We start from the raw sequence: 24360 nt of genomic DNA on the forward strand, positions 1-24360 counted from the left end.
ATATTTTTAATATATTTTTATTTTCCTTTTTTTATTTTTGAAAGATCGTCTAATTAATGACCACACCCCACATTATACCCCCCTCTAACACCCCCATACCCCCACCCCCCCCCCCCCCAACAAATATATTTGTTTTCCCTTTTTTTATTTTTGAAAGATTGTCAAATAAATTATTGAATATTAACAATTTCCCCATGATGGCTTACTTTATACTGTCAAGCACTCAAATAGTCGAGCGGGCTGTCCTCTGACAGCTCTTGTTTAAATTTCAATTCCAAATATTTTCCGATATAATTTTGTTAAAATGCGCTTCTGAAATTTTAAACAAAAGTAACAAATCGCAATGTGCTCTTCACTAAAAAAAAAATTTGTTGCAACTTATACCCCCACATATTCCATGCAGATGACGTAACCTACATTTGGTTTAATTTATGACTACTATTGATTGAAAAAAAGTGTCTTCAATAACAGGACAAGGTCATTTTGTTAGAATATGCAGTTTTAAAATCATGCAACATATTTTGATCTGTTACAAATCATGACCTGTAAAACTTGCAACACTTTAAAAAAGATCAGGCTCGTGGTCTTTTACGTAATAAATTTTGAGTTAAAATACAGGGTTGGCAGGTAAACATAACATTTTTTTGTGTATGCCTTTTTTTATTTATGAAAACTTTTATTTTCTCCTTGATACTATTTCATCAACTTAAATTGATTCCCTTATGGAAATGTGTATGGTCTTGTTGATAATTCAAATATTTTCATCAATAATGGTCCAAGTGTTATTGTGATTGAGCTATTATACTTGCAAATTACTGTATAATTCATAATTATCATTTAACAAGTTAAGTGTTTCAAAGTTTACTACAACGACAAATACCATTAATGAGCCTATTTTAAAACACCCATCTGTTTGCAGTGATACGATCGCTAGACTCGAGCCGAAAACAGAAGGCAAATAAGAAGAAGCGTATGGTTGTGCCCCAACAGTGCCTTGATCGAGCCTTGATTCAGTGTGAGAAGTATCTCATCTTCCGTAACCATGACGACATTGACCAATCCGTTGAGGTATTTCTCTGGGCTTTTAAGTAGCTGATTTTATAGCTGTTTTCAAAACCAGTCGAAAATTTCACAATTGATGCTTTCACCTGTAAAATTGTAGAATTGAAGGGTTTTGAAGTTTGAATAATTGATTTTGCTGAAATGTTTAGGCTGGGTAATTTCTATTTTATGTAAGTTTTATAGATAACTGTTCAAATGTTATACATTAAAGAATACTTTTTTCCCAATTTATAGAAAATTGACACTAAAATTCTCAATATGTAGGGTATAGGTTGTATTCCAGAACTGGTGGGAAAAAGCCCTGTTTCTGCAGACATTATTTTGTTTGTGAGCATTTAAAATTACTGCATTTCATGCATACAGGTGTAATCCCTAACTTTACAGACATTATTATGTATGGTGCTTTGTCTTAACATATACTTGTTTCGCAAAAAGAAAAGTAAAAATTGCACTATATTTACAATCAGTATAGTGTGTGTACTTTATGCACCATCTTTATTCTTATGCATAGAATTGTGCATAAAACATATCATTGTATGATTTTACTGATTTGCGCCCTTTAGTACTAATAAAAGAAAACTTACTATATGTTTATGTCCCATTTTCAGTAACATACCAACTCATTCTTGGTGTGTTGTCTGTATGCTTGGTGTTTCTATATTTGGTGTTACAATGCTTTGTTTTTGCCTTCTAGAGGGACTCTCTGACTCCTGCACAGTGGGATGAGCTCATCACTTGGTATTATCAGCTTGTACAGTGAGTACTCGTTTGTACTGCTTTTAAAAGCGCTAAATTGGTCATTGTCGGCTTGGGTGCTACTTAAATGTACCTGGGGTACAGAAAATATACTGAAATGTACCTGGGAACTCAAATGCTAAATTGGTCATTGCCTTTTTTTTCAAATTAATTATGTTAATAATTATGTCAATATTCTGTAAAATAGCCTTTATATTATCGAAACTCCTACTCAAAAAGGCATGTTGAGGAACGTTTGTTCAAAGAGAATTTTCTTTTGTATTCCGTAAGTGCGTTTTACAACATCGGATTTTTGATGGGAATACAATTTTAGGTGCAATCTAAGTTTAACAGGTACGTGCTAGTATATTTTCCGTACCCAGGGTACATTTACGTATACTGAGGGTATATTTAAGTAGTACCCGAGCCGACAATGACCAATCAAGCCTTATTAACCAGTTTTTAAATGAAGTTGAAAATACTGGACTTAAGATTGGGGTATGGTGGGCAATAGGGTGGCCCCTCAAAGGTGGTTTCTGGTCAATCACTTTAGTTTTCATTAGGTTTGTAATGCAACCTTAGATATTGCAAGCTTGCATGGAGACCTGCTTGGGATTGTATTTGGGTGTATTGAATCAAGGTTAATGTCACTGTTTCCTGAAATAGAAAATAGATTGGTAGAGCAGTTGGTGCCAGTCAGGCCAAGGTGAAAGATGGTTTCTGGTCTATAAGTTAAGTTTGTTAATTTGTATTGACCTCTCTGTATGAAACTATGGATATAGCAAGCATGCATGGAAACACAGCTTTGGATTATTGTAATTGTGAAAAAATTTCATCTCATTTGTTTGTCCCAAAATGCATCAATTGAGTTAACAGATAAACATGGTGCACATTGTACAATAGTTATGGGATAACTAGCACCAGCCCATAACCCCTTCACTAGTAACATAATGCTCAGATTCTTTTTTTGGCTTACTTGTCAGTTTTTCCGAAAAGCTATTTGTGACTTGTCTGTAAACAACTGACTAGTAAATTCTGACAAATTTCTTGTCCATACATGCTTTTGGACAACACTGACTGTTTCGTTCGCCACCCGTTATATAAGAATTCAGCAAGAAAGCTAATTTCAAGGTCTTAATAACCATATGAAAATTGTGTTTGTAGTGAGGGTGGCCTGATTTCAAATGTGCCAAGCAACATACTTGGGCAGATTGAGAACGTCTTGAACAGGATCAAGGCAGTCTGGCCCCAGTATGAGCTAGACGGGGTGAAGAACGTCTGGATTGTCAAACCTGGGGCCAAGTCCAGGGGCCGAGGTAAGTGCGCTATCAGCCCTCTGGGATAAAATTGTTAAGATTTTTAATCTTTTTTTACCTCTGTCTCTATGTAAGTCAAAATGTGAATAATTATTTGAGACACAATTATTTTAAATATTTGCTTTATAAAAACTTTAATAATTCCTTGCATTGCAAATATTGTATCAACATTTTTCAACAGTTCATTGCTTTGATCCCAACTTTTTTAAATCAAATGATGATTCTTCATATTTAAGGATGTTTCCACAAAAGTTTACAGTTAAAGGTCAAACATATGAATCAACTCATTTATATCAGTCTGAAGCATAACATCGTTGATTATGGATTGATAGAAATGACAAGCATTGTGCAATTGCAAGCTACTAGGAACCTGGTTCCTAGGTCAAGGTCAAAGTTCAACATGAATGATCCTCTTCTTTTTGGAGTATACATGTAGTTTTTTCCAGAATGAATGTATTTTAAGTTAGCTTTCGGAAGTGACAAGCATGGTGAGACAGGGTGTCACAATCAAAATTCAGGTCCCTAGGTCAAAGGTCAAGGTAATAGTGGTCACATTGAAGTGCCAAAAATACAAAAATACAAATCAAGACTTTGTTCACACTTAGGCATAAAGGTCTTTAAATGTACTGGTAAAGTGTTGGTTTTGGATAGATTTTTTATGCACACTTATTTGCTAAAATAGGTAGTCTGACATGTTCTTGAACACTTTTTAGCGCACTATATTTTTTATTCCAGGCATTACGTGCTATGACAAACTAGAGGATATGCTAAAACTTGTCAGCAGTCAAGTTATACGCAAAGACAACAAATATGTCGTGCAGAAGTACATGGGTAAGTTTTATGGAGTTGTTTTCTTAATTACTTACCCATTTGCTGTTTATTTTATAATGGTATTTGAACATTAAGGCATCTGTCCACAAGATTGTGAAGGAAATTGAAGATATAGACATCATATGGAGAAAAAAAAACATGTGTTAACACACCTGATCAATGATGTCTTATGAAAATTTGGCATAGACAAATATAAATACATATCTTGCTTAAATTTCAATGTTACATCTGAGTGTATATAGTCTAATAAAAAAAGAGAATTATTTATTCGGATAAGATTTTAATTTTTGCGTTTGTTTGATTAATTTTAATACATAGCATTTGATAAGTATTTACATTTTTATCCCCACACTTTTCGGAGAAAAAGTGGGGATTAGTTAGTTTAAACCTATTTATTTTAGCTCAATTGCATCGAAAGCCTATGGCTTATATAAATGCTCTCGCGTCCGTTTCCTGGGACAAAGTGGGGATTGTGGTTATCTCAGCCGTCTGTCCGTCCTGGCCACTATCTCCTCCTACACTATTAGCACTAGAACCTTGAAACTAACACTTATGGTAGCTATGAGCATATGTGCAACGGTGCACTATTTGGAATTTTGATCAGACCCCTGGGTCAAAAGTTATGGGGGTTGGGGTGGGGTCGGGTCAGAGATTTTCCTGCGACCGCGATTCAAAAAAGGCTCATAACTACTGTGTTCCTTCAGATATTGCTTTCATATTTGGTATGCAGGTGTATCTTGTCAACACCTTTTCATGCACATACAAATTTTTACCCCTGTGATCTTGACCTTGAACTTTAGGTCAGCGTTAAGGTTTCGAAATCTGCAACCACGATTCGAAAAAGGCTCATAACTACTGTGTCCCTTCAGATATTGCTTTCATATTTGGTATGCATGTGTATCTGGACAACACCTTTCCAAACAAATAAAAAAAATTACCCATTTGACCTTAACCTTGAACTTGAGGTCAGCGTTCAGGTTTCGAAATCTGCGACCGCAATTTGAAAATTGCTCATATCTACCATGTCCCTTCAGATATTGCCTTCACATTTGGTACACATGTGTATCTGGACAACACCTTTCCATGCACATGAAATTTTTGAGCTTGGGGTCCGCATTCAGATTTCGAAATCTGCGACCCGAATTCAAAAAAAGCTCATAACGTCTGTGTCCTTTCAGATTTTGCTTTCATATTTGGTACGCATGTGTGTCTGGACAAGACCTTTCCATGCGCATACAATTTTTTACCCCTGTGACCTTGACCTTAAACTTTTAGGGTCCGCGTTTTGATTTTGAAATCTATTATGTGGTTATCTCCGCCGGCTGTCCGTCCTACCTGGCCACTATCTCCTCCTACACTATTAGCACTAGAACCTTGAAACTTATACACATGTTAGCTATGAGCATATGTGCGACAGTGCACTATTTGGAATTTTGATCTGACCCCTGGGTCAAAAGTAATGGGGGTTGGGGCGGGGCCGGGTCAGAGATTTTCACTCATTTTTGTTTAGGTGATTTTACATTAGCTTCTTCATTTCTACACCGATTTACTTCAAATTGATACTGAACATCTCTTATGACAGTACGGTCAATCCCAACTATGCATGCCCCTGTTACCAACCCTGGGTCAAACATGCGGCTTGGGCTACGCGTCGGCCTCTGCTGCGCCATTTCTAGTTTAATTGCTTTTATTAAATTAGTAAATATACTAAAGTAACCAAATAACCCCGGTAACCATTTCAGAGCGTCCGTTATTAATACACAACTGCAAGTTTGACATCCGCCAATGGTTCCTTGTCACAGACTGGAATCCCCTCACAATCTACTTCTACATGGACAGCTATCTAAGGTACCGTTGTTACTACAACATAGTTTTCCTACATTTTGTTTTTCGTATCCAAAAAATTTAAATTCTCAAAAATGCTCCTTAAATACAGTGCCTGAAAATTAAAGACACACTTGCAAAATACTTAAAGCAGTTGATGAACCTATATACCTTTGCTTAATGTCACCTATGAATAATAGGGTATGCTTGTTAATACCACACCATTTAGCATTCACTAATTTAGGACATGTTTGCAATGTATTGAAAAAATATTTTCCGAAAAAATTACAGTCACACAAAATTATTATTTTGGCTTCAAAAGAATGTGTCAGAAAACTTATGAGTGTCTGAAAACTTAGAGTTATTACCCCGATAGTCAAGTCTGTGTTGCAGAGATGGAAATAGTGATACATAATTTTATAAGTCTCCTACCTGTTTAACTGGAGGGCACTTTAGGGTTACCTCTGGTCCGTCTGTCAGTCATGTCATGCCGTTCCAAAAAAGCTGGATGATGCAGTCACTCAAAAATAACATAAGTTGTTGTTGCTATTGGTACAGAAAAGTGATAATTAAAATCTGAATTCTGCAATAACTAAAATGGTACTGAAACTAGGTACTGCTAGGTTGATAAAACTCAGTATGTGGTAAAAGGGCCATTTGGCGCATCTATATGTATATGTATGCTTATTTAAGCTTTTATGCCGGAATAATATTGTGATTGCATGCTACGGTTAAGAATGAATGGAAAACTAAAATATGGAGCTTTTGCTTCCTCAAAAAGGTCTTCAACAAGGTTGATGAAATTAAGTTTGTGTATGCAGGGCCATATAAGGAATATGTGAGTTATTTAAGATGTTTTATCAGACCAAAATTGTGGTTGGTATTAATACAGAAATAATTGAAAACTAAAATCTGTATCCTTCCCTTACTAAAAATTACATGGTTGATTAGCCTTGTGGAGATTGTGTTCTTTCTTGAATGAAGTTTGAATGTCATTTACCTATTCTTGCAGGTTTTGTTCGCAACAATTTACGCTGGAAAGTTACGATGAGTCCATTCATCTGTCAAACAACGCCATACAGAAACACTACAAGAATGGAGTGCGTTCCAAGGAGCTTCCACAGGAGAACATGTGGACCCACGAAACATTCAAAGAGTTTACCAAGTAGGAAACATGCAGGAATTATTCTTAAGACTAAATTGTTGATGTTTCGAACTACAAAGAGTAGTTTATTGGACAATAAAATTGATTATTTAAATATTAATTTAGATTCAAAGATGATTTGACAAATATTTCTGCACTATTAATGAGAACTAGATTTGTGTTTGCTTTGCTCAAAATATGGAATATTTTTAGAAAATATTAATAAGAAATTAAACATGGCCATGTTGTTGTTTCTCTTTAGAAAAAAATCTGTAATTAATATTTAAATTCAAAATTACATAGAGAATAGAGTGCTGAAGAATTTCATTCAATGGTGTTATATATTTTACAAAAATACTGTGGGGAAGAATTTGTGCTCAAAGTTAAATGTCCTATTGTTAGAACACAGTAATTATTAGTGATTTTTTATAATATTAAAATATTTGTAATGTTTAGAAAACAAGGTGCTGGCAATGTCTGGGATGCCTTGATCTATCCTGGCATGAAGAAGGCAATCATCTGTTCCCTGTTATCTACCCAGGATCTTGTTGAGTACAGAAAGGTTAGAGTGGTTTAATGCACAAGCACTATATGTGATTAATCTTGATCAGTTATGATATGACCAGTGTCATGCGAAAATGGGTCTTTTGCAATATGCTGCACACAGTCTGGTTAGGAGCTACGCAGTCCTCTACAAAGACACGCAAGGTTCTGTGGTCTCGTTAGCGGAAAGGCTAGCTCCTGACCAGATTGCGCCAGCTGGTCTGCAGCCACACTGATGGCATATGGCGTAAGACCCATTTTCAAACGGGTTCCATTGGTTCTTGCCATAAATAATGGACCACATGCTATAATTAGGATTCTCTCCTTCTGGTGCAGCTGAAGTTTCACTTTGTGTGTAATTTGGCACAATGATATTGACCTTAGAGCCATATGTCCATATATTCCCCTTTTGTAATGATGTAAAACATTTTCCCAGGTGAAAACCATCGACTTATATCACGGCTTTTTTTAAGAATAACCAGCGAAAGTGTCTAAAAAAATTGTATCTCTACTATTTACTGTTTTTATCTTGATGAAAGATATGGTAATTAATACTTTGTAAAAATACAATTGAGCCCTTGCTCTGTTAAAACGTGTCTTAATGCATGTGCTAAAAGTGTTGTCCCAGAATAACATGTGCAGTCTGCACAGGCTAATCAGGGACAACACTTTCCACCTAGACTGGATTTTTGTTGAGACGAGACTTCCTTTGAACAAAGCATTCCATTAAAGCGGAAAGAGTTGTCCCAGATTAGCCTGTGCGAACGACACTTTAGGCACATGCATTAAGCCCAGAGTTCCCAGAAAGTGGATGAATTTCTTTAGGCCTCTTTTGAGCTGTACGGAGCTGACTTCATGCTGACGGAGGACTACAAGCCCTGGCTAATTGAGATCAACTCGAGCCCGAGCATGGAGAGCTCTACAGCCGTCACCTCTCTACTGTGTGCCAACGTTCTAGAGGACACACTGAAAGGTGCGAGGCTTGACTCATTCATTGTGAAAAACACATGTTTGTTCCGTTCTTTGTAAATTGATTTTTCTTCGAAATGATGTATGTCTGTATGTTTTGTATTTTATTGAAAACATGTTGTTATTGAATGTGTATGTTTAGGACGCTGAGCTTTATATGCTCAAGTCAAAATAAATTATTCTGTTCTGTTCTGATCTGATTTTTGTGGTTTCTTTAATTGTGCATATTTTGGTTTGGCAATGTGGGTTGACAATGTTTTGCTCTTATCTTATGATTGTTAAGTATTTGATCTTCATCTTTACATTTGACCTAGTGGAGGCATACCCCATAATTATACAAACTGATTGTTTTTGCCCTGTCTGTTGGTCTGTTGGTTGGTCTGTTGGTTGGTTTGCGCCAACTTTAACATTTGCAATAACTTTTGCAATATTGAAGATAGCAACTTGATATTTGGCATGCATATGTATCTCATGGAGCTGCACATTTTGAGTGGTGAAAGGTCAAGGTCAAGGTCATCCTTCAAGGTCAAAGGTCAAATATATGGGTCAAAATCGCTCATTTAATGTACACTTTTGCAATATTTCAATATTCAAGATAGCAACTTGATATTTGGCATGCTCATGGAGCTGCACATTTTGAGTGGTGAAAGGTCAAGGTCAAGGTCATCCTTCAAGGTCAAATATATGGGTCAAAATCGCTCATTTAATGTACACTTTTGCAATATTTCAATATTCAAGATAGCAACTTGATATTTGGCATGCATGTGTATCTCATGGAGCTTCACATTTTGAGTGGTGAAAGGTCAAGGTCATCCTTCAAGGTCAGAGGTCAAATATATGTGTCCAAAATCGCTCATTTGATGAGTACTTTTGCAATATTGAAGATAGCAACTTGATATTTGGCATGCATGTGTATCTCATGGAGCTGCACATTTTGAGTGTTGAAAGGTCAAGGTCAAGGTCATCCTTCAAGGTCAAATATATGGGTCAAAATTGCTCATGTAATGTCACTTCTGCAATATTGAAGCTAGCAATTTTATATTTGACATGCATGTGTATCTCAAGGAGCTGCACATTTTGAGTGGTGAAGGGTCAAGGTCATCCTCCAAGGTCAAACGTCATATACGGGGACATAGTGTTTCACAAACACATCTTGTTTGTTTTTGAATTGATTTTGTTTTGGATAATTGTTAGATTGGAGTTGGGGTACGTATACATAACACTGTCAAGCAGGTGTAAAGTAACTAAAATTGAAACAATGAGCATTTAGTGAAAATTGCAGAATTTATGTAAGCTTTGATTGTGTTCATAAAACAATATTATTGTCTATTTGATGAATTGTTCTGTTGCAGGCTGTTGTACATACACTTTAGGCTCATTTGAATTTTGCTATGATTCCAATTATAATGTTTTTTATTTCAGTGGTTCTTGATCGAAAATGGGACAAAAACTGTGATATAGGCCGCTTTGAGTTAGCCTACAAACAACCCCTGGTGACTGTCCCGCCTTATATTGGCATCAGCCTGTGTGCAGAAGGGAATGTTGTGAAGAAACCAAGCTGGATGAATGTGAGGCGGCAGAGTGAAAACAATGAAGCGCTCTTCTCCCCTCGTAAAGAAAAGCAGGTGATATTCAATGATAAATTGTTGGGAAACAGAATTGACACTGGTAGTAAAGGTGTAAAGCGTCCGAAGAGTGAAAACGGACATGAGGATACTAGCAGTTACACAAAAGCCACTACTTCCGCCCCTTTAAAGAAGTCCACAAGTCGAGATAATAACCAGGACAGTCCAGGGAATCTTCGGCCAAAAAAGGCCGCAACGCACAAATCTCCTAAAATTGTGGAAAATTTACAGCCTACAAACAGTGCCAGCAACAACAGTGTGACCAATGAGAAGTCCTATAGTGAGAATGGCAGCATGTACAGTCGAGCTCATTCTGAACAGAGTAAGCAGGACATCGACAATCAGGATGACAGAAAATCTGAACGGACAGCTATCGTTTCCTCTCCACCCTCACCCATACTAGCCCCCAAGATGGCCATGTTTGGTTCGGGAACTGTTCCTAACGCAAGCTACATTTCCAGCCTTGCTCAAAGGAAAATCGTGTCAAAAACGTCGGTCTCTATGAATTACACCATTCCATCCCAGGATAACAAAGAACGGCCGCAGTTAACTGTGAGCAATGTGGAAACGACTGACCTGCGTACTCTGCGGGCCCAAGCCAAAGGTAATGTCCCCCACCCAATGTCTCTTGTAAATAGTAGCACCCAAACGCAGGAGATTCTTAGTGAGTATTACAATTTAGATGCTTTTCCCAACCAGCCGCGGAGGCCTAAAAGACGCCAGCTTGGTGTTTTGAGACAATCGAAGAATCAAGCTCTGTCTAAAAGCTCTAATAACAGTAGAGCACGGAAACCCGAAGTGACTATAAAGTTTCCGCGTGTGCCCTATGCTAGCATTAATGTCACCTTCGAACCAGGGGAGGAGAAGAGTCCAAAATTTAAATATTTCAATCTGACCCGGTCTACTGAGGACCTGTACAGGTCGAGCTCAGATTCATTTGTATCTAATTTTCCTATAGAGAATTATTGATATAGGATGGATATTTTGCTGATTATTATTTTCAAAACTGTTTTCCAGGTATATCGTTTATTGATCAGATGGTTGTAACTGAGTGTGGTGGAAAGTTGGAACAAGAGTTTTAGATTTCTAAAAACTTGAGGGCCTGCTAGACATTGATCATTAACGTCACGATGGAGGCAGGCAACAAGATCAGTCTTTTGACATTTCATAATAAATTGATTTTGTACTGGGTCAGAGTTGAATGAGACATTTAGAACAAAAGAAATACCGTACAGGTGTAGATATTTCTCATCCCCTGGTTTGAAAGAAAATAATTTTGCAAGTTTGCATTTGGATGACGCTTTTTACAAATCAGCATTTGAATTCAGTTGTTCCATTTGATAGCATTAGTAGTATTTTAAGCCCATTTTTGAGTTGCATTTATTTCAGTTCTTTAATTTGCTGTTATTTTTTAGCATTTCAGCGAGTATTTATTCCATTTGTTATATTCATAGAGTGCCTTGTTTTTTGGAATAGTTTGCCTTATTTGTTGTTTTTTTGCCGCACTAGTATCTGATATCTTTTGTGAAAGTTTATACACCAAACATGTTGTTTCTTATTCCATTTCATTTACTATATTTGTTATGTACCTTATTTCTTTATTCAGAAGTGTTTATTACCTTCGATCTAAAAAATGGTAAAATTTTACTTTTTTTATATTAGAGCATTTTTGTGCACATTTTTATGTATTTTTCAATCAGATTTTATTACAGTACCTACAGTGAAGTCAAACAATCATGAGTAATGTTGCAATTTCCATGGATACTCATTAGTGCTGTACAAAATGTGTAGCAAGTCTATTTAACTTTGTTGAATATATAAAAGAAGTTGCAGAACTTGTGCTTACTAAAATGGTTTCAAAAGTTTTTTAAGATACTGGTTTATGATGTGTTGAAACAAAACTGTTTTTTAGTGAACAATTTAGTACATTAATCAAACATCTATATAGTGGTTTGTAAAAGAAAAATACCGGTATGTTTAACGCTCATATATCTATATGCTTTGTGTTGAAAATTTGGCATATGTTTGTAATTTCATGCAGGAAACCTGTTTGATTTCACAGTAGATGTTTATATGAGGCATATTGTGGGACAACTGGGCTGAACAAGTGCTTTTTTATACCTGCCAAACAAAGTCTGACATAGTGTATATTGGAGTCACTCTTGTTGGTCAGTTGGTTGGTTTCTCGGTCATTCCGCATAAAAATTAAGCCATCAGAATGTTTGCCAGGCCTATGACAAAGCAATTCAAGGGTATTGGTCACCTTTATGGCATAGCTTTAGTTTTTATATGGTTAATATTCAATCTGAAATATTAGGCAAAGGGGTAGAAATTGTTCATGGTAAACTTGAAATTTGGAAAAAAATCATCATTCTAATGAAATAATGTTAGGGTAATGGTCATATATAATGGGCTGATGCTAAAAAAGGACAGAGTCATATTAATCCACTTGCATAGTGTCATTTCTATTCAGTCTATGCAGTTATTTTAATGCATGTGCACTAAATCCAGTTTACCAGATGATATGCCTCATGTTGTTTTTTTCTACCCTTTGGTATTGTTTTCATTGAAGGAAAATTTGGACATGGGCACATTAGACTAGAATTTCTGCATGTTTCTATCTTTGTATTTATTAAGTCATGAGAACTTGTAATCTGAAAATAAAAAGTGGACACTGCACAGTGCACACTCATGCTGACATAAATGTCTCACTATTTTCTATCATGCAAAACAAAAGGTTGTTAATTAAAGTCTTTAAAAGTACTGATGCTTGTTTACATTAGTAAGATCGTTGTCTATTTTCCATATAATTTTGTTTCATTGGTAATGGACAACAGTAAACAAAAATGGGTATATGATTTGCATAGTAACTTACATATTAGTATAAATTTAGTTTTATGGCTAAACTTGAGTAGACAAAGTTTATTAGATTTTTTTTTAGCTTTGTACGTCACATATTTTGTTCCTAATTAAATAAAAATAATAATTCTTTTAAAAGGGTGCTAGAAGTAATTTATTTGTTATAAAATTTCATTTTGTTTTTAATTCAAAATGTTCATTAAAGATTTCTTGTTTTCCGGAATAGATAATAAAAACAATAAATTGAATTGAAGAACCTCAAAGTTGTTACCCTCATTGCCTGAGATATTTTCAGCAGTTTTAAGTCAATTGCATTTGATCCTCATTGGGTAGTTGGATTTTCCAAGTGGGGTAAGTTTTCGTGAAGAAGTTTGACATAACTGTAATATTGTTGCTTAAACCGGAGATGTTTCACTCATGATAGCAATATATTACTCTTTCTGAAGTTGTCTTGCTGCAAGCTTTTTGTCAATGTTGCATGTCGGTCATCATCTGCCATAACTTGTAATAATATTTGTGCATAATAGTCTATTTAATAGAGATTTTTTTACTTTATATTTGTATACACACCTTTTTAAGCTAGATTTTTCTTAATAAAGGCAAGTTTAAACTACTCGCCCTTGCTGAGGCGGCAGAGCTAGGTTCAAGTTTTTTTGTAAGCGTTTTTCTCAGGAATGGCTGGAGGGAGTCCATTAAAACTTAACAAAAGTCACCACTTTCGCCAAGTTTGGTAACTCTTTATTGAAATTTGTCAAATTGAGGTATTTGATGGAAAGTACACACATTATATCCAGATCTAGCATATTATTTAATACGGGATCAAGGTCAGAGTAAGTAGAGATTAAAGAATTGTTTGCACTCAATCACTTGAAAACATATTCACCAATTGCGATGAAAATTGAAAGATGCGTTCCGTATGTCCATGGTTTACACTTATGTGGATATGATCAAAGTCAAAATCACTGTTACTCAATATAGAAAAGTCATAGCTGCCTAATATCTCAAGAATGATTGAGCATATATACGTTGTACAGCTTCTTATTTTTTGTTTGCATAAGGGCTCAATGGGTCAAGGACAAAGGGCAAGGTCATTGTTAGTAATTATAGAAAAAAAAATTGGCCCAAAATTAAGGTTTATTTCTCGCATTACTTGATAGCTAAAATAACTAAAGATCAGAATGATTTAGCTTATGAAAAAGCGCCAGAATATCTTACGAGAACAAGAAAACTCTAGCCCCCTTTCCTCTGAAAGCTTTTGTTTATATCTTGAAAATATTTTATTGAAAGGCAGTAATTTTATATTATGTGCTGTGCTTTGAAAGAACTAAATTCATTTCAGCTTTTGATGCAGACATTGGCACATTCCATTCTTACACAACCATCCATTTCAATCACCCATCATATTTCAAGGAAACCCTTCATTTTGGTGTAATGTGATAATCAAGCACTTCAGCCTATAACTGGTAATAAAATCGGTTCAAAGCAGTATAGCTTGGGAAGAGGACAATTACAACGAGCGAGGCATGGTATAGGGGACATAACCCTGGGTTATGGTTAGGTTAGGGTTAGGATAAGGCTAACCCAAACCCGACCCCTAACTCTAACCATAACCCTAACCCTCTAACCCCACATGCGCATTACAATACCATGCCTCGCTTGTTGTCGTTGTCCGCTTCCCGTATAGCTTAGTGTCCTCAAGGCATAATTTTAATACAAGGGAGGATAGGATTCATTAATTTAAAAAAATCCAACAGAACTTTCCTGAAACAAGTCTTATCCTCTGAATGTAGGATGGGAGCCTCCATTCAATGGTCATTGCAGTGATTTGGTTGACTTATGGGTCTCCTCAACATTATTGCAATATTATCATTTCAAACCAAATGCTGAGGTCTTTTTTGCATCTTAAAACACTGAACCTTTTTTATTAAAAGGGTCCCCAAAAGTCATTTGTGAGTGTGGATAGGGTCTTCAAAATAAAGCAATCGTATGATCAAATGTGGTATAAATTGAAAACTCATTTATATTAAAAAGTCTCATTCAAATTTTGAATAAATTTTATTCTTAAAATTACGAGAATAATTTGTTTAAACATGTTTTGCAAATGAGGGTTTTTTTCTGGTTTAAAATGGCATTCTATAGTGAAAGAAGAACCCAAAACAATAGAATAAATGTGTTCATCTTTTAATCTGTAAGTCATAAAGCTGTTCTAGATGCATTTTGGAGCATGCAGTGTGTTTTGCCGTGAATGCAAGATTTTGGGCAGTAACTGAATGAAGCTGTCTGTTCACACATATACGACCCACCATGATTATCCTTTGGTGATTGAATTCGCATTTACAGTTATGAAGGGTTATTTGTTAGTATTTTTGTTTTAGATTATTATTTCTTGGGTTAATTCTCCTTTGATTTAGAGGGGAAAAAAAGATGCTTTTTTGTGTGTGAAATTTTAAAGAACAATTTTGTTAAATAATTATTGCGTGTTGTCCGATGAAGGATAATTATGGTCTTAAAAAGAGGAAGAAAGAGAAACACAGTATTTTGCATGTAAATTAATGTATTTATTTAACTGTGTAATTTGATTTCTGTAATCCATAATTATGTACTACAAAATATTAAAATCTTGATGTGTTAAAATTACAATTGTTTAAATGAAGAAACATTCATGATGACAATTATAACTGGTATGTACCAAACAAAAATTTAAACATGTTCCAGTCCTCTGCCTAAAGCTGGGTACCCACTGCCGATCAGATCAACTCGATCAAGTCAGACCAAGCGGTCGGGTATTGGTCTGGTTCGGTCTGCATGAGTGGTTGGGGGCAGTCGAGTAGGTCGGCTATGGTCGGGCTTCCTACCCGATTTTTTTGACATGTCAAAAATATCGAGTAGCTGTCGAGTAGGAAATGGATTGAGAAGTGCTCGGGAAGTGGTCGTGTATTAGTCGAGTAGAAGATCGAGTTGATCGTGAAGCAATCATTTGGTGTTCGGGTTGACATCTTTTACACGATCTGTACCCGATCCGCTCGACCTCTACCCGAGTTATTATAGATGGCCACTCGACCTCTATTCGATTAGATGTACAGATTTACTAGACTGCTACCCGACGGCTACTCGACCGTACATGATCACTTTCCGATTGCTATTCGACCATACACGAGCTCTGTACCCGATCCGCTCAACCTCTACCGAGTTATTTTAGATCGCATTGTACGACTTTTGTACGACCATCGCGATCTGGTCGTGTGAAGATCTGGTGGCGATTGAGCTGAGGTCCACTTGGTCGAGCTGAGATCGTATAGGGCTCGAGTATAGGTCGAGATGATCGAGCAGAAATCGGAAAGATGGTTGGGTGGACGTAGTGAATGATTGGTGTGGGGGTCGTGTGTTATCGACAAGAGGTCGAGAAGAAGTCTTGTATACCCTTTTTAGTCGAGCTTGGTCAGGTTTGGTCGGGGAATTTCGGTGATCGGGATGATCGAGTTGATCAGATTGGCAGTGGGAACCCACCATTAACCTCTGATTCCATAGTCACTGTTTATATTTAAAGGCCGACGACGTCGAAAGAAGCAGCGCATTGTTCGCAGTGTGCCAGTTTTTCCCACTGGCGTAACCGATCCAGTAAAACTTCAATTCTCAAAGGGCGTCACCACCAACTCCTCCCCGTATATGATGGTGCAAAAACTGCCCGTAATAAAGGTCCATATTATAAACAATGGGCAATAGGGAGCTTTTTTTACACTCTCATACATAGAAAACAAACAGGTACTATGTTATTTCCTGTACAAAGCATGTCTTACTGTTCCGTTCCCTACCCTTTCCCGAGACTGCTGCCTTACTTGCTACTGCTGCCTTTTCACAAGCCTAAAACATATTGCATTATACACTATATATACTTAATATGTATGTATTTTATCAATATGTGAGTGTCTACGAACTACTTTGCCAAGTTTGGTTTATTTTTTTGCGAATTTCTGGTGTAAAAATTTGTTCAATCAGTTTCATTTATATAATTATTTGAATATTAGACATAAATATTTAGTTTGCAACAAAGAGTTTAATTTTAATATTTAAATTGGCATAATATCCCCAAAAATCAACTTTGTATTCATATTTATTCTATGCTCTAACTTGGTTTGATTCTGTTATTTAATGAATATAGCTACTGAAATATAAAAATCATAATGAATTTATAATTAATAGATTCTTGTAATAAATGCATTATCATGTAATTTTTTCTTCAGTTCTGTTTATTCAAGGCTGATTCAAATTTAAATTGTATATAACTTTGGAGAATTGTTATTATAAGCTCTTTTATTGTTTTTTATTGTTGAGAATCTTGTTTCTGCAGTTGAACGTGCTATACCTGGGTTATACACTAGTTTGACTTTACTTTATTGAATATTGAATATTACTTAAAATTATTTAACTAAGTTTTACTGTTACAAATAAAGGGGAAAACTTTCAAAAGACACTTAAGAGCTTAAGAGCATAACTTTTAGATTCACTCTTTTGTATTGAAAAAAAGACTCTTTAAACCTAGTTATTTCAATTATAAACTGTTCCATAGAAGTGTTTTCTGTTTTCAAAAATGATTACAACTGATGCAGACATGCTTTGTATTTGGTACAATGTTGTATGTGTGAACAGCTTTTTGCTTCTGCACTTTGTTGGGGAATGCTGGATATTCATATCATAACATTCATACCATTTGCCATCTTTCTCATAGAAACCTTATGAGGCAATGCAATAATAAAGAATTTTCTGTATGCACTGTCCTAAGGCAAGACACTTGTATCTCTCTATTCTGTAATGAATTATCACTTGGTATTTGTCTCTTTCAGTTCTTAGGACTGCTGAACTTACTATACCAACTAACAACCTTGACTGAACAATGTTTCTCTGTATTAAAGGGACTGTCAACCACGATGATGAAGAAAAGAAAAGTTGTAAAATACCGTACTTTTTTACAATTATTAGTTTATATTGATTAAAATATCACGACTGGTATATTACATTTCTTTAAAAAAAATGATATTTTCAGTATATTAGGTAATACAATTTTGCAATGTGAAAGCAAAAGTACATTGCGAAAATAGGTCACATAACGATAATAAACACTATAAATAACAATAGTAGATTGATCATTATATATATATATATATATATATATATATATATATATATATATATATATATATATATATATATATATATATATATATATATATATATATATATATATATATATATAATATATACAATTCACTTTGCATGCACAATTTGCATTCCTGGGTTTACCATGTGACGATGATGATCAATCTACCGGCGTTATTTATAGTTAACTGGTAGTTACCTGGTAGACATACTTTGACAACTTTTGTTGTGAGTTTGTTGTCAAGATAAGTTGTTAAGAAGTGTTTTGTTTATAAGCGTTCTGTTTATATATTATTCAGTTATTTTGAATACGATTTGCTCATTGAATTGTCTTTTGAAAATTGAATATTGAACTCGAATAATTTTGATGTAACGACTCCTTGATGTAGTTTAACTTTTTCTGTGAGAGGTTTAGGAGGAAGCCGGACTGCAACGCCAAATAGAAAAACACCATTTATTTACAAAGAAGGAATGCAGTCAAATATACAAATACAATACACAAATTACTTAAAATCACTAATACACGATTACATAGGGAACTTAAGTCTATAGAGCCACTCGCTTTGAAAGTAAATATGAATTGACTTAAACTGTAACAAACATAATTATTAAACTGATATAAATTAACAGACTTAATTCTATTGCATTTAAATTCATAACTGACTTATCATTGAAACTGACAAAAATTCTGAATAAATAATTATATTACCATAAAACAGTTAAGTATTTGAAACTTGAAGTAAAACAAATTGAATCAAATATAATGTAGTAAAATCAGTTTCTTACCTGCAACGCCAAATAGAAAAACACCATTTATTTACAAAGAAGGAATGCAGTACAGATGAAGGTCTGCATTTCCTTTTTATACTAGTTTGGTGTAACCTAGGAATTTGTTGCATAATTGGCGTTACCAGGTGGTTATAGAAAACCAATACAGAAAACATTTGTTGTCAAATCAAATCCACAATAAACAACACTATTATAAAGAAACCTTGATAAATAAGTAATACATATTGCATCATGAAAATGTTTGTTGATTTGCATGGAATGTTGTACCAATACAATGACAAAGGCTATGAGACAAACTTGTTAATAACAACCATAATCTTATATCAGTAAGAATGCATTATAACAGGTTTCTTAGTTCAAGTAACTGCTTATTACAAATGTCTTTGTACATGGATCCACAATCAGCTGTTGAACTGTAAAGTTATGCAATAAGCTTTATAAGCATTATTGAGAAAATTGGAAATATGCAATAAGCTTTTATAAGCATTATTGATAAAATTAGAAAGTTTTAATATTAGTCACAACATAGGGGGCAAAGGAACAGTTAAGTATTTGAAACTTGAAGTAAAACAAATTGAATCAAATATAATGTAGTAAAATCAGTTTCTTACCTGCAACGCCAAATAGAAAAACACCATTTATTTACAAAGAAGGAATGCAGTACAGATGAAGGTCTGCATTTCCTTTTTATACTAGTTTGGTGTAACCTAGGAATTTGTTGCATAATTGGCGTTACCAGGTGGTTATAGAAAACCAATACAGAAAACATTTGTTGTCAAATCAAATCCACAATAAACAACACTATTATAAAGAAACCTTGATAAATAAGTAATACATATTGCATCATGAAAATGTTTGTTGATTTGCATGGAATGTTGTACCAATACAATGACAAAGGCTATGAGACAAACTTGTTAATAACAACCATAATCTTATATCAGTAAGAATGCATTATAACAGGTTTCTTAGTTCAAGTAACTGCTTATTACAAATGTCTTTGTACATGGATCCACAATCAGCTGTTGAACTGTAAAGTTATGCAATAAGCTTTATAAGCATTATTGAGAAAATTGGAAATATGCAATAAGCTTTTATAAGCATTATTGATAAAATTAGAAAGTTTTAATATTAGTCACAACATAGGGGGCAAAGGGACAAATCCCTATGAAAATACCCAGTAAAATTTATTACCAAATATACTGAAAATACAAAAACTTAACAACATTTTTCAAGTAATGTAATATACCAGTCATGATATTTTAATCAATATAAACTAATAATTGTAAAAAAATACGGTATTTTACAACTTTTCTTTTCTTCGTCGTCGTGGTTGACAGTCCCTTTAAGTTGAGACACAAATTATTTTGTAAATGATCTTTGAATTATTATAATGTTATAATTGTAACAATATAATGTTGCTACAAAAATACTCTCTATTTTAATTATATGTGATTCATTTGAAGCTTTTTTTTTATAAGGATGTAATGGTGGAAGTGAAGTACACTGGCATAAATTTCATGACATTCGTTTAGGGCTCAAATTTTAGAAACATTTAGACATACATAAATAAGGCAGTTTTGTCTCTCAACTTTACGGAAGTGATGGATGAATATGTTTATAATGTGAATATTTACCAGCTCTGCTTCTGGCTTTTACTGTAAAATCATTTATTATTGAATTCGATCACGTGGTCTTTAAAAAAAAATTTTGTCTCCAAATTGCTTAAAAAGATACAAGAACACAAATTCTAGCAGGTCTTAAATTTGCATTATGCTGAACCCTCAAAAACTATGACATATGACTACATCATTGTGTCTTAGACCACAGGAATATAAAATGATTTTGCAGTTTTCTAAGGCTTTGTGTCTCTTCTGTTCTATAATTGCTTCTTTTCTGGTCTTTTGTCCTGAATATGTTCTTTAAGTTATAGCAAAAATAAGATAACATTTAGCGTAGGACTGAAACTTTCATGAGTGAATGATTATTACATAATGAAAATCATCGTTTAATAGCAGTGCCAACATCGATAAACATTTTTAAGGAAATAAGAAAAATAATTTTTACGCTGTGTAATGAAACATGAGGGAAATCTTTTATTCTGCTCAGTCACCATCATAGCCTCTTAAGTTTCATATTTTATTGTATGGAAGAATTGATTCACAAAATCATATAGTCATTTAAGTTTGTCTTCATAATAATTATTCAAATGTTTTTGTTAAAATTAATTCTATGTCACATTTGCTATCTTTATTTGAAGGTAGGGTTTCCAACATTTAATATGTCATAAGTCATTCCATAAAAAACATTCACTTTCATAACATTCACACGAATATTTGACTATGAATATAAATTTGTTTAAGCTTCTTACCATATTCTTGTAACATATTGCTTTCTCCAGAAAATAATAAGCAATTTTAGAATTGTTGGTGTTGGGGAATTTTAATGAATCAGGTTTGTTTAATCTTTCCTTTTGTCTAAAGGTTTGTAGCATTCTGTTTTGATTGCAAGTATTGTTTTAGGTATCTTGCATGTTGTGGTACATGTTCATTTTTGTCTGTTATTGTAATTCAGATGGTCAGTACCTTGGACTTGACAGACAGTTTTTTTTATAGAAAAACAAATAGAAAGTTTTGTTACATGTCATAAACCACTACTGTTATCAAGTTTCAACCTATTAATGATCTTAACAATATTTGTTATCCTGTCATATCAAGAAATGCATCTCATGCAAGAATCATGTTGCTCAATTTAACCACAAGTTCACAGTGGACACTTTCAGTTTGTGCATACTCCTTATAGATGGACATAGTGAAAGTAGATGTACATGTCCAACCTATAACTTTTTAGCTCACCTGTCACTAAGTGACATGGTAAGTTTATGTGATTGTGTGGTGTCTGTAGTCCGTCAAAAACTAGGTCACTCGGCCAAATAATAGAAACATTTTTGTCAGAATGTTTATCTTGGTTGGGATTGTATTTGGGTCATCTGGGGTCAAAAACTAGGTCACTAGGTCAAATAATAGAAAAACCATGTGTAGACAATAGAGGTCACAGTTTTCATTCAATCTTTATGAAATTTGGTCAGAATATTTATCTTGATGAAATCTGGTTTGGGATTGTAATTATGTCATCTGGAATCAAAAACTAGGTCACTAGGTCAAATAATTGAAAAACCTTGTGAAGACAATGGAGGTCACAGTTTTCATCAGATCTTTATTAAATTTGGACAGATTTTTTGTATCTTGATGACATTGGATTGGGATTGTATTTGGGTCAAAAACTAAGTCACTAGGTCAAATAATAGAAAAACCTTGTGTAGACAATAGAGGTCACAGTTTTCATTTTATCATTATGAAATTTGGTTAGAATGTTTATCTTGATTAAATCTGGGTTGGGATTGTATATGGGTCATCTGAAATCAAAAACTAGGTCACTAGGTCAAATAATAGAAAAACTTTGTGCAGACAATAGAGGTCACAGTTTGCATCCAATCTTTATGAAATTTGGTCAGAATGTTTATCTTTATGGAATCTGGATTGGGATTGTTTTTGGGTCATCTGGGGTCAGAAGCTAGGTCACTAGGTCAAATCATAGAAAAACCTTGTGTATACAATAGAGGTCACAGTTTTCATTAGATCTTTATGAAATGTGGTCAGAATGTTTGTCTTGTTAAAATCTGGGTTGGGATTGTATTTGGTTCATCTAGGGTCAAAAACTAGGTCACTAGGTCAAAGTTTAAAAAAAACTTGTGTAGACAGTAGAGGTCACAGTTTTCATCCAATCTTTATGAAATTTGGTCAGAATGTTTATCTTGATGAAATCTGGGTTGGGATTGTATTTGGGTCATCTAGGGTCTATAACTAGGTCACTAGGTAAACTAATAGAAAAACCTTGTGTAGACAATAGAGGTCACAGTTTTCACCCAAGCTTTATGAAATTTGGTCAGAATATTTATCTTGATGAAATCTGGGTTGGGATTGTATTTGGGTCATCTGGAATCAAAAACTAGGTCACTAGGTCAAATAATAAAAAACATTGTGCAGACAATAGAGGTCACAGTTTTCATCCAATCTTTATGAAATTTGGTCAGAATGTTAATCTTGATGAAATCTGGATTGGGATCGTATTAAGGACATCTGGGGTCAGAAACTAGGTCACTAGGTCGAATCATAGAAAAACCTTTTGTATACAATAGAGGTCACAGTTTTCATCAGATCTTTATGAAATATGGTCAGAATGTTTGTCTTGTTAAAATCTGGGTTGGGATTGAATTTGGGTCATCTAGGGTCAAAAACTAGGTCACTAGGTCAAAGTTTAAAAAAAAACTTGTGTAGACAGTAGAGGTCACAGTTTTCATCCAATCTTTATGAAATTTGGTCAGAATATTTATCTTGATGAAATCTGGGTTGGGATTATATTTGGGTCATCTTGGATCAATAACTAGGTCACTAGGTCAAATCATAGAAAAACCTTGTGTATACAATAGAGGTCACAGTTTCCATCAGATCTTGATGAAATTTTGTCAGAATGTTTGTCTTAATGAAATCTGGATTGGGATTGATTGTATTTGGGTCATCTGGGGTCAGAAACTAAGTCACTAGGTCAAATCATAGAAAAACCTTGTGTAGACAATAGAGGTCATAGTTTTCATCTGATATTAATGAGTCAGGTGAGCGATTCAGGGCCATCATGGCCCTCCTGTTTTAAATATTTTTTATTTTATTTTATCATGTTACTTGTCAAAACAATTATGTGAGTCTTAGTCTTGTTCTTCTGTGTATTCTTGTATGACTATACCTCATCATTTGTGTACTGGGTTAGATGTGGTGTTGCCTGTAGCATGCACATGTAATATAGCATTACTTGTATGTATGATTTTGTATTTTATCCAAGAGAGAAAGATAGAAAGTTATGCTAATTACAGTATTCATATTATTTTAGACTGCAACTCTTAACTTTAGCAAGTGGTTAGAAATGTAATAATTATAATAATAGTTATAAAACAACAACATATCAACAAAGAGAAGCCGAAACTCTTGGTTATTGTGTGTATGCAGTGGTTGCATAGACAATAACAGTCAACAGCAATTTACTAGGGATCATTTCAAATCTGTTACAGTATATTTATTTCTTGTTCAATGAATGACCTACCCTTTTGTTGCCTAGGTATTAACAGTGAGTAGATTACCTTTAACCTTTCAGGTACGTCCGGGCTGGCTCACAAGCTCTTTTATATAGGTACTTTGCTTTCAATTTATTATATTCATCCCAACTTATACTCAATGCCCATGTATTCGCTTTGACAATTCTGGTTGCAAGACGGTTGTATTGCAATGTAGTTTTGATATGAGATACAGCCGTGTTGTACCAGCCTATGTTACTCTATGTCATCATTGTTTAAGGATGAAATGGGAGAAACTAATTCTACAAATTATTATTGACGGCCATGAAAGTGCAGTAAGCAAGTTTTGAAACAATTCATTGCCTTTTCAGATTTACTGATACATTT

At 34.4% G+C, this 24360-nt stretch overlaps 1 protein-coding gene across 16 annotated transcripts in view; it reads left to right on the forward strand.

Annotated features, from left to right (window-relative positions):
- The window catches only part of LOC127832676 (tubulin glycylase 3C-like), a 76085-nt gene that overhangs the window by 45952 nt on the left and 5773 nt on the right, over nt 1-24360 (forward strand). For 8 of the 16 annotated variants that reach the window (XM_052358295.1, XM_052358285.1, XM_052358287.1 and 5 more), the window contains 10 exons: nt 920-1068; nt 1757-1818; nt 2962-3113; nt 3849-3944; nt 5687-5792; nt 6781-6933; nt 7369-7474; nt 8281-8428; nt 9847-10653; nt 24054-24089. In XM_052358295.1, the coding sequence (XP_052214255.1) occupies nt 920-1068; nt 1757-1818; nt 2962-3113; nt 3849-3944; nt 5687-5792; nt 6781-6933; nt 7369-7474; nt 8281-8428; nt 9847-10653; nt 24054-24089 (1815 nt within the window). Of the gene's footprint in view, nt 1-919; nt 1069-1756; nt 1819-2961; nt 3114-3848; nt 3945-5686; nt 5793-6780; nt 6934-7368; nt 7475-8280; nt 8429-9846; nt 10654-11655; nt 11686-16455; nt 16671-24053; nt 24090-24360 lie in introns of all 16 variants that reach the window. The other 8 variants (XR_008027053.1, XR_008027054.1, XM_052358297.1 and 5 more) reach the window with 5 other exon arrangements.

The sequence above is a fragment of the Dreissena polymorpha genome, chromosome 5 (assembly GCF_020536995.1).
Source record: "Dreissena polymorpha isolate Duluth1 chromosome 5, UMN_Dpol_1.0, whole genome shotgun sequence".
Classification (NCBI taxonomy): Eukaryota; Metazoa; Mollusca; class Bivalvia; order Myida; family Dreissenidae; genus Dreissena; species Dreissena polymorpha.